This window comes from Acanthopagrus latus, chromosome 9, assembly GCF_904848185.1.
Source record: "Acanthopagrus latus isolate v.2019 chromosome 9, fAcaLat1.1, whole genome shotgun sequence".
Classification (NCBI taxonomy): domain Eukaryota; kingdom Metazoa; phylum Chordata; class Actinopteri; order Spariformes; family Sparidae; genus Acanthopagrus; species Acanthopagrus latus.
The window spans coordinates 452,308-463,964 of NC_051047.1; the positions used below are offsets into that span (position 1 = coordinate 452,308).

An 11,657-nucleotide genomic window follows, 5' to 3' on the forward strand; every position below is an offset into this window, starting at 1 on the left:
ATTCAGAGATGATGAAATTGCTCACAAAATTGAACAGCAGCAATGTAAATATCAGTGCCAAAGGACTGGGATGCAGCTCTTGGGTCAACTGCATCTCTTAAAGATGTCAGTTGTCCATCAGTCAGTGGGCATGCTGTGTCTGGAACAATGACACTCGAGTGGTCATCACAAGGAAGTCCACTGTTTTCCCACTCAATATCAGGAATATCCATGCCCTACAGAAAGAGAGCATTTTAGATTGTATGAAGTAACAGTAGGCACACTTTAAAATACACTGTTCTCTTAGCCTCTAATTCAATAGCTTAAACATGTGAACCAAATGATTCGTTAAAATCACATTTGCACGTACCTCTGTGTTACCTGGTCCTGGAACTGGGTAGTGTGTACGACCGAGCTCCCACAGCTGGTTAGGGGTCATGTGGCTCTCTGTTCTCAGGGGATGGTTGTCCCAACCATTGCGGAAAGTATCCAGGTCATCCTGCAGGCGTGGGAGGAACACGAAGTGACAGCAGAAGAGGTGTGTTTCATTGGCGATGCTGAGGAAGCCCTCTTCTTCAAGGTAGTGGAGAACATCATAGTAGATGCAGGTGCCCACAGGTCTCTCCACAGCCGCTCAATCCTGGAAAATTTTAATTAAAAAAAATGTAATATTTTTTTTATACACAAGTGCACAAAAATTAAAATATCCAGCCTATTTAAAACCATGGATTTCTTCTTTATTTTCTATTTATGCATAACCCATTATATTCAGAATTAGACCTCATTTCATACATACGGCATTGTCACAACTTCAGCCAGACTTTAGTTTTTCATCTGTTTCATGTTTTCTCCTCACTAACTCTCATGTCATTTCAGACCCTGCCTCTCCCCCCTGCTCTGCATTACCCGTTGGTTTGATCCACCTGATCTGCTCCACCCCTTACTCACCTGCTCCTCATCAGCTAATCAGCCCCCTTAGTATTTATACTGAGCCTGTTCCCTCAGTTCTTTGCCAGATTGTCTAGTGTGTTTACCTAGCTCTCCAGCGTTCCGTATTTTCTGAATCTGATCCTGCCTGCTTGTGATTTGACCTGCCTTTGGACTTTGGACTCTCCCTCTTGCCTGCTCCCTCTGGATTTGTTTGCCTCGCTGACTGCCTACCTGGTTTGACCCTCGCTTGTAATTAAAGATATTCTCTTGTAACTGAACTGTTTCTTTTGTGTCGTGCTATTGGGTTCCCGCCTGCCATTTTGTGAAGCCTGACAGAACAATCTGGCCAAAAGAATGAACCCAGCCGACACGGAGAACATAAAGCAAGAACTGGCAGCACAAGCTGCTGCTCTACACCAGCAGGAGAAACGCTTCACTGCCATGGAGGTGGCTCTCCAGGAGTCTTCTGCACGCCACAATCAACATCTGGAGACTCTGACTGGTCAACTCCAGCACCTCATGCAGGTCAGGCAAATGCCAGCTGTTCCACCACCCACTAGTACTTCTGTTCCTGCTGTTTCGGGTCCAGAACCCCGTTTGAACGCTCTTGAGCGCTTTTCAGGAGCCCCAGGTACCTGCCGCTCTTTTCTGACTCTGTGCTCTTTGACTTTTGAACTACAGCCTCTCACATATCCCACTGAGAGGTCAAGAGTGGCATTTATGATTACCCAGCTTACCGGACGTGCTCGGGAGTGGGGCACCGCTGAGTGGGACAAGCAGTCGGCTCTTTGTTCCTCTGTGACTGCTTTCTCTGAGGGTCTTCGGAAGGTGTTTGACCATGCTACTCCTGGTCGAGAGGCTGCTCGTGGACTGTTTAACTTGGTTCAAGGGAGCCGGAGAGTGACTGATTATTCCATTGAGTTCCGTACACTGGCTGCGGAGAGTGACTGGAACTCTTCTTCCCTGGCTGATGCTTTCTACAACGGACTCTCTGATGACATCAAAGATGAGCTGGCAGCTCGGGACCCTCCGACAGATTTAGACGCTCTCATCGCCACGGCTATCCGCATCGATGGACGTTTCCAGGAGAGGAGACGAGAGAGAGCACTGTCCCGTACTCCCAGAAGCCTTCCCCGGCCTCCAGCGTCATCTTCACCTTAATGCCTTCTCCTCCTGCAAGTGCCCCTAGCGACCCAGTTGAGCCCATGCAACTTGGCCGAACCAGGCTGTCAGCTGCCGGACGACAGAGGCGGCAAAGGGAGAACTGCTGCATGTACTGTGGACAGGGAGGTCATTACGTGTCTTCCTGTCCAGTAAAAGACAGGGCTCACCAGGAATCCAGAGGGCGCTGGTGAGCCGCATCAGGAACTTTGAAATGCCCTCTCGGTCACTGCTTCATGCCCAGCTCAACTGGAATGGACAATCGCACACAGTCTCTGTCCTCATTGACTCCGGGGCTGACACTAACCTTCTGGATCATGATCTTGCCATGCAGCTGGGTATTAATCAGGAACCCTTAGTTGAGCCTATCAAGGCTACTGCTCTGGATGGGCGTCTCCTCTGCACTGTAACCCACCGCACTGTTCCTGTTCATCTGGGCATATCAGGTAACCACACTGAATCACTTACCTTTCATCTGATAAACGCTCCTCAGCAGCCAGTCATCCTGGGGTTTCCTTGGTTAATAAAACATAATCCACATATTGACTGGAGAACTGGTTCCATTCTACAATGGAGTGAACACTGTCATGCGGTCTGTCTGAAATCTGCCTCTTTACCTGTCTTCAACACCTCTTCTGCTAACGAGTTCCCAGATCTCACTAATGTCCCATCCGAATACCATGACTTAAAGGAGGTGTTTAACAAAGTACGGGCCACCTCGCTTCCTCCACACCACCCGTATGATTGTGCCATTGACCTCCTCCCTGGCTCATCACCACCAAGGGGGAGACTCTTCTCTCTGTCAGCTCCTGAAACCAAGGCGATGGATGAATACATTAATAACGCACTGGCAGCAGGCATCATCCGTCCCTCTTCGTCTCCTGCTGGAGCTGGATTTTTCTTCGTGGACAAAAAGGACAAATCTCTCCGGCCCTGCATTGATTACCATGGTCTGAATGACATCACCATCAAAAACAGGTACCCCCTCCCACTCATCTCTTCTGCATTTGAACTGTTGCAAGGGGCTTCTGTGTTCACCAAGCTCGATCTGAGGAACGCCTATCACCTTGTGCGCATTCGGGAGGGTGATGAGTGGAAAATGGCCTTTAATACCCCAAGGGGCCACTACGAGTACCTGGTTATGCCTTTCGGACTCACGAATGCTCCGGCAGTATTCCAGGCCTTGGTGAACGATGTGCTCAGGGATTTCCTCAATATATTTGTGTTTGTATATCTGGATGACATCCTCATCTTTTCTAAGTCTGAACAGGAACATCTGCAGCATGTTCGTAGTGTCCTCCAGAGACTCCTAGAGAACCAGTTGTTCGTGAAGGCGGAGAAGTCTGAGTTCCACACCACTGAGGTGTCATTCCTGAGATACATCATTTCAGTCGGACGTATTCACATGGATCCCACCAAGGTTAAGGCGGTGGTGGATTGGCCAATGCCCACCTCTCAGAAGAAACTCCAACAATTCCTGGGGTTTGCTAATTTCTATCGCAGGTTTATCCGCAATTATAGTTCTGTGGCAGCCCCCCTGACAGCTCTCACCTCTCAGAAGGTAACCTTTCAATGGTCCCCTGCCGCAGACAGGGCGTTCAGAGAGTTAAAATCACGGTTCTCTTCTGCTCCTATTCTCATCCTTCCAGATCCTGAGTGCCAGTTTGTTGTGGAAGTGGATGCGTCAGACTCCGGGGTGGGGGCAGTCCTATCTCAGCGGTCAGAGGATCAAAAGCTGCATCCGTGTGCTTTCTTCTCCCGCAAATTGTCCCCAGCAGAAAGGAATTATGATGTTGGAAATCGAGAGTTATTGGCTGTCAAGATGGCTCTCGAGGAGTGGAGGCACTGGTTGGAGGGAGCGAAGCATCCTTTTGTGGTGTGGACAGACCACAAAAACCTGGAGTACATCCGGTCAGCCAAACGGTTGAACTCCCGTCAGGCCAGATGGGCATTGTTCTTTAATCGTTTTGACTTTACCCTGTCTTATCGCCCAGGTTCGAGGAACGTCAAACCTGATGCACTGTCCCGTCAGTTCCAGTCTGACAACGATCCCACACAACCTGAGAGTATTCTCCCCAAGAAGGTGGTCATCGGCGCAGTTACCTGGGACATTGTGGAGAAGGTAAAAAAATCTCAGGCCGATCACCCAGCTCCCAGTGCTTGCCCTGATAATCGTCTGTATGTGCCTGTAAATCTTCGCTCCCAGGTCCTCCAGTGGGGACATTCTTCTTGCCTTGCCTGTCACCCAGGGGTTAGGCGCACCCTAGCTCTGCTGAAGCAGCGTTTCTGGTGGGCTTCCATGGAAGAAGACACCAAGGAGTTTATCGCAGCCTGCCAGATTTGCTCTCAGCACAAGACCGCTCACCATGCCCCTTTCGGCCTTCTTCAGCCACTGCCTATTCCTCATCGTCCATGGTCCCACATCTCACTCGACTTTGTCACTGGACTGCCTCCCTCAGATGGTAACACCACCATTCTTACTATTGTGGACAGATTTTCTAAATCTGCTCAGTTTGTTCCATTGCCCAAATTACCATCTGCTAAAGAAACTGCCGAACTTATGTTGCATCATGTTTTCCGTCTGCACGGCATCCCCTGTGACATTGTCTCAGACCGGGGGCCACAGTTCTCTTCTCGTTTCTGGACTGAGTTTTGTCAGCTGTTGGGAGCCACGGTCAGTCTATCCTCTGGTTTCCATCCTCAATCTAACGGGCAAACTGAACGGATGAATCAGGAAATGGAGACGGCCTTGCGTTGCATCACGTCCCAGAACCCATCCTCCTGGTCCAAGCAGCTTCTGTGGGTTGAATATGCTCACAATACTCTTCCAAGCTCTGCAACGGGGCTTTCTCCTTTCCAGTGCTCGCGGGGATATCAACCTCCACTGTTCCCTGAGCAGGAGCAAGAAGCCAGTGTCCCGTCTGTCCAGGCATTCATCCAGCGCTGTCGTCGCACCTGGTTACGGGCCCGTTCTGCTCTTCTGCGTTCGTCCAACCGGTACCAGAAAAATGCCAACCGCCGTCGGACCCCTGCACCCCGCTACACTCCTGGTCAGCGGGTTTGGCTGTCCACACATGATCTCCCACTCCGGGTAGAGTCCAGGAAGTTGGCCCCAAGGTTTGTAGGCCCGTTCTCCATCAGTAAGGTCATTAACCCTGCTGCAGTCCGTCTCCGCCTTCCTCGCTCCATGAGGATTCATCCCACCTTCCATGTCTCCAAGGTCAAACCTGTTTAAAGAGAGCCAACTTCAGCCCTCCTCCAGACCCCCACCACCCCCCCGGCTCATTGATGGGGGCCCTGCTTACTCTGTTCATCGTCTCATCAAGTCGCGACGGCGGGGAAGGGGTCTTCAATACCTCGTCGATTGGGAGGGTTATGGCCCTGAGGAGCGCTCATGGGTTCCAGCTCGTAACATCTTGGACTCTGACCTCATCTCAGCTTTCCATAGGGACCATCCTGACCAGCCTGGTGGGACGTCAGGAGCCGTCCCTTGTAGGGGGGGTTCTGTCACAACTTCAGCCAGACTTTAGTTTTTCATCTGTTTCATGTTTTCTCCTCACTAACTCTCATGTCATTTCAGACCCTGCCTCTCCCCCCTGCTCTGCATTACCCGTTGGTTTGATCCACCTGATCTGCTCCACCCCTTACTCACCTGCTCCTCATCAGCTAATCAGCCCCCTCAGTATTTATACTGAGCCTGTTCCCTCAGTTCTTTGCCAGATTGTCTAGTGTGTTTACCTAGCTCTCCAGCGTTCCGTATTTTCTGAATCTGATCCTGCCTGCTTGTGATTTGACCTGCCTTTGGACTTTGGACTCTCCCTCTTGCCTGCTCCCTCTGGATTTGTTTGCCTCGCTGACTGCCTACCTGGTTTGACCCTCGCTTGTAATTAAAGATATTCTCTTGTAACTGAACTGTTTCTTTTGTGTCGTGCTATTGGGTTCCCGCCTGCCATTTTGTGAAGCCTGACAGGCATGTCATTACACCTTATGTAAATGTGACAAATAATAGTACCTAATAGTACTGTATGCTAACATACTGCCACTACATGGTGGCAACTTTCAATTAGCATCTAGTATCTATTCTACTGAACAAACCTTTGGTTGTGAACACTCTTCCCGGATATAAAGCTGCTCCTTCCAGTGCCACGGACTGTAAACATGATGCGTGCCACATCCACGTTTTCAACTCCCTGGTCTGCACGTACCCTAAAGGAGACACAGAACACTTGATCGTATATATGAAAAATTGGTTACAAATAATTGGTTAATGCAACAGTGCAATGAGAGTAGCTGAAGCATCTGACAGTGAAATTATGAAAATAAAAGTTTAAAAGTTGTTAATCATTCTAGTTCATTCCGCATTCACAATATCTCTTACTAAAAGGTTGGAAACAGGCAATATAGACTTTATAAAGCCACATAAATATATTATGAACTGTGCTTATCTATCTGCTTACCTAGTATTTTTCCAACCATGCAACTCATCTCCCAGACACATAAGTTATTACTATACATTCAGTAGTGCTGCTCTAAATTCTAGAGTTCGCTTAAACCAGTGAGTAAACAGAATCTTTGCAACACGTTATCATAAATCTGTAACAAGACAAATTAAAGTAGTTATGGCAGAAAACCTGTTTCAATTCTTCACACTAACAAAACTTGCCTACTAGAGATTAAGTCATACAAGTAAGTACAATAAGTGTAAGAAGTATTCAGATTTGAATTATTCCAAGTAAAATTTTCAACATACATCGTAACACGTCTCTGAAGGGGATTTTTAAGTACTGTAATTGAATAAATGTTGTTACTTTCCACCACTAGTAGTACTGTTGTAGTGTAAAATCCTAACCCTAACCCTATATTCATTTACCTGAGAGGAAAACCAAACTTCTCAACAGATTCTTGGAAGAATGCCAGGGTGGTTGATGCGAGGTTGTTGGAGGCTGTACCAAGATACATTATCTGCAGCATAAATGCAATTACATTTCTATGAGGCACTCAAGTATAGAAATATGTGCACTTTGTCCAAATAATTGTGCTAACCTTACGGGAAAAACCATCAATGCCTCCGAAGACAACAATGTTGTAGCTGAAAGAAAAAAATTTGTCAACTAAAAAATGTTCAACACAGTTGCTGAATATAATAGACAAGGCCATTTTAAGAGGTTAGCTGTAATAATGCATATACAGTGACATAAAAGAAGCAGTATAAAATGTGTCATGGTGCGTAATGATAACAACTGCATACTTTAAAAACACACTTTAAATTCATACACTTTGTCAAAAAGATTGCCAAGTATGAATTTACCGAATCAATTTATGGTTTGTATCTATGTGCATCAAAGACTGGGGTCCTGGAACTGAGTAGGTCCGTCGAGCAATGCATCCTACATGGACCATTCGGTTAATGACACCAGTGGTGTCAACACGGTGCATGGAGGATCTGACATGGTTATACTGCACCCTCAGTCCTCTGGCTTGCAGGAGGGCCTTCATCATTCGATACCCAGAATTGGGCTGCCTAGATTTAATCTCTCTCACACACTGATCTAACTCGTCATCAGTCATAGTGCTGTACAGTGCCTTTACAGAGAGATCATACTCAGCCATGCGTCGGTACACTGTTCGTCTGGACATTCCCAAGAGTTTAGCTATACATGGAACAGACAGATTAAGTTCCAGAAGTTTGCTAAGGTAGTCTGGGGATATGGTCATCTGCTGTCGCCCAGCTGGTCCTTGCTCAAACTGCACAACTGCAATGTGTTGCTCCCTTTTCTCTTTTTCCAAATTGATGAGACTGTGTAGCTGTGTCAGTGCGTCTAAAATAGCTGGACAAACAGTTACTTGACTGGACACAGCATTTAAAAACACAAGTTCTTGTGTGCAAGTGAACTCTAAGAAGTCCAGGTCCAGAGGCATGCGTCCCAGAATATGTTCCAATCGAGAGCGAAGTCTTTCTAAAAGATGATTAAGCAGTTGTTCCTAAGAGAGAAAAACAAAATAGAAAATTACCAATAGAAAAACAAATCCATGATAACACACTTAAAGTATGCCTCCTCTGTATGGCTTATACAACAATTTTATACAAGTTGTACAACAAAATAATATCTCTCTATAGGGACAGACACAAATTCAGCTTATTAAACATGCTTGATTATGCCTAACGTAATCTCTATTCAACTGTCAACAGTACAAACGTAAAATAAAAACCTCTGGAATGAAATCCTAATGCAGCAGAAAAACTTCTGTATTAAAAAAAAATCAACATAACAAATTTGTCCCGTTAAGTGAGAACGAACTCGACTGTGGGCCACTGCAGGAAGCCCTGGTAATACCGGCTCTATCAGGTGAACTACCGGAGCGGCCCCACGTCACAGCATAGAGTTCTTAACGGGCCGAGCTTGCCAGATCAAACCCGACCGGGCTGGTCCTAGACGTCGGGTCCGAGTATCAACACCCACGGTTCGGGTCGGTTTAGTCAAAGAAGAGCTGATAAATGCAGCTTCTGGTGGGCAGGCTGGGTCATTTACAGGTAAAGTAGGGAGAGTAGGCTAGCTACATTATCAACAGCTATTTGTCAATAGCTGCCATCACTAACTTACAGCAATCACGATATGCTGTCACCAGTTAACACTGTCACGGTTTAATGTACTGTCAACTTCGCTGCCCCAAAACAAAAAGTATGCTCACATACCGTTAACTAGTTACTAACGCAGTTTTCACGAACGCCACCTCATAAAAAGTTTAGTGTAGATATTGTTCAATAAATCCGGTTAATGTACAACGTGTCAAGTAATATCTATTACTCAATTAACAGTAACACCGAACAGACTCACCGAAGCACCATCACCGCTGTTGATCGGCATGGACATGGCTGACCTCTCCGACCTGCGTCCGTGTCACATGACCAGTGGAGCGTAACCTGATTGGCTGGACGTTGGATGAATTGCGACAGGGATCGATTGCTTCTCCTTGGTTACCCAGATGGTGAAACTGAATTTTTTGAAACTGAATTTTTTTACATTGAACTTTTTGAGACATTGAATTTTCTGAAACTGAATCTTTTGAAGCTGAATTTTTTTTTAGATTGAATTTTTTTACACCAAATTTTTTTTTAGATTGAATTTTTTTTACACCAATTTTTTTGACATGTTGAATTTTTTTACATGTCGAATTTTTAAAAGCTGAATATTTTGAGACATCAAATTTTTTTACACTGAATTTATTTCAACATTGAAAAAAAAATCATAGGCGAAAAAAAAAATCAGTGCCAGAAATTTGATGTTTTTTAAAATTCAATTTCTTATTTTGATGGAGAAAAAAATTCAGTGTTAGAAATTCATATTCAAACTCTGATGGCACAGAATTACTTCCATAGTTGTGCACATTTTGGTGAAGCTAACGTTATCCTTTCAGATTCGCAACTGTTGCAGTATGTCCACACATGTCAGGGCTTGAATGTACGGAAGAGGATTAGGGCCACTGAAAAAAAAAAAAAAAGATTTTTTGGGGGGGTGTAAGAATTCTGACTTTTTTCTCAGAAAAGTACTATCAATCTGAAGTGAAATGAGTCTGTGGAAACAGGTACTTTTCTTTCAGTAAATCTGAAATCAAAGGGAAATATTAGCAAAAATGTCACATTTTAGAGGGGTTTAATTTTGAAAATCCATGTCAGAACGTCCTGGAACTACACGAGTGACACTCTGACTTGAAGTACTATCAATCTGAACACAAATGACTTTGTAGAAACAGGTAGTTTTCTTTTAAAGTAAATCTGAAATCAAAAGGAAATATTATCAACAATCTCAATTTTCAAAGTGCTTTAATTTTGAAAATCCACATCAGATCTTCCTGGAATTAACTGAGTGCAACTTTGACATTGAGTATTATCAGTCTGAAGTGAAATGAGTCAGTAGAAACAGGTAGTTTTCTTTTAAAGTAAATCTGAAATCAAAGGGAAATATTGACAAAAAATTAACATTTTAGAGGGCTTTAATTTTGAAAATCCACATCAGATGATCCTGGAATTATCTGGTTGCAACTCTGACTTTGAGTACTATCAATCTGAACAGAAATGAGTCTGTGGAAACAGGTAGTTTTCTTTTAAAATAAATCTGAAATCAAAGGAAAATATCACTAAAATCACATTTTAGAGAGCTTTAATTATAAAAATCCACATCAGAACTTGCTGGAATTATCTGAGTTCAACTTTGACATTGAGTATTATCAGCCTGAAGTGAAATGTTTCTGTGGAAACAGGTAGTTTTCTTTTAAAGTAAATCTGAAATCAAAGGGAAATATTGGCAAAAATGTCACATTTTAGAGGTCTTTAATTTTGAAAATCCACATCAGATCCTCCTGGAATTATCTGGTTGCAACTCTGACATTGAGTACTATACATGTGAACAGAAATGAGTCTGTGGAAACAGGTAGTTTTCTTTTAAAGTAAATCTGAAATCAAAGGGAAATATTGGCAAAAATGACACATTTTAGAGGGCTTTAATTTTGAAAATCCACATCAGATGTTCCTGGAATTATCTGGTTGCAAGTCTGACATTGAGTACTACCAATCTGAACAGAAATGAGTCTGTGGAAACAGGTAGTTTTCTTTTAAAGTAAATCTGAAATCAAAGGAAAATATCATCAAAAATCACATTTTAGAGGGCTTTAATTTTGAAAATCCACATCAGATCCTCCTGGAATTATCTGGGTGCAACTCTGACGTTGAGTACTATCAATCTGAACAGAAATGAGTCTGTGGAAACAGGTAGTTTTCTTTTAAAGTAAATCTGAAATCAAAGGGAAATATTGGCAAAAATGTCACATTTTAAAGGGCTTTAATTTTGAAAATCCACAACAGATCTTCCTGGAATTATCTGGTTGCAACTCTGACGTTGAGTACTATCAATATGAAGTGAAATGAGTCTGTGGAAACAGGCAGTTTTCTTCTAAAGTCAAACTGAAATCAAAGGGAGATATCAGCAACCATGTCACATTTAAGAGGGCTTATATTTTGAAAATCCACATCAGAACTTCCTGGAATTATGAGTGAGACTCTGAGGTTGAGTTCTGTTAGTCTGAAGAGAAATTAATCTGTGGAAACTGGTAGTTTCCTCTTAATGTGGACCTGAATTTGAGAGAAATATTGAAAATATTTGACTATTAAGTGGGCTTTTATTTTGAAATTCTCATCATAAACTCCAGCTATTGAGTTTATTTTTATGTTGGATTAATTGTACAAACAGATGAAATGTCATGGCCCACATCTTATAAGGCTTCAGTGTGATCAGAATAAGGATGGTAATATGAATTAAATAATGAATAAATAATCAATGAATAAATTCCTGAAATGCTCAATTAAGTAATAAACTAATCATTTAAATAATTAATTAATCAATTAACAGACTGACTGATTCATTGTATTTGTGTGAATTGGAGAGAGCCTTCACAAGTGACTACTTTTATTTTGAATTCTGTTCTGGCACTGGATTACCGTAATATTGTCGATATACAGGGACAGCAAATTAACTGGCGCTAGGGTGACCGGGGATTTTGGAGAGGAGGGTAGCTTGATGCAGTTAATTTGA

General features: G+C 43.6%; 1 protein-coding gene across 2 annotated transcripts; it reads right to left on the minus strand.

Moving 5' to 3' along the window:
* Positions 1-33: 33 nt before the first annotated feature.
* On the minus strand, positions 34-8,963 carry LOC119026378. Of its 2 annotated transcripts, XM_037110721.1 has the most exons (7): positions 8,907-8,963; positions 7,379-8,052; positions 7,114-7,159; positions 6,941-7,032; positions 6,166-6,276; positions 350-619; positions 34-215 (listed from the first exon to the last, which is right to left on the minus strand). In XM_037110721.1, exons 1-6 carry the CDS (start codon positions 8,940-8,942, stop codon positions 433-435), a joined length of 1,146 nt encoding a protein of 381 aa, XP_036966616.1. In that variant the 5' UTR covers positions 8,943-8,963; the 3' UTR covers positions 34-215; positions 350-432. The 2 variants fall into 2 exon arrangements, with proteins under 2 accessions (XP_036966616.1, XP_036966617.1); XM_037110722.1 differs by lacking the exons at positions 6,941-7,032; positions 7,114-7,159.
* Between the last annotated feature and the right edge of the window lie 2,694 nt (positions 8,964-11,657).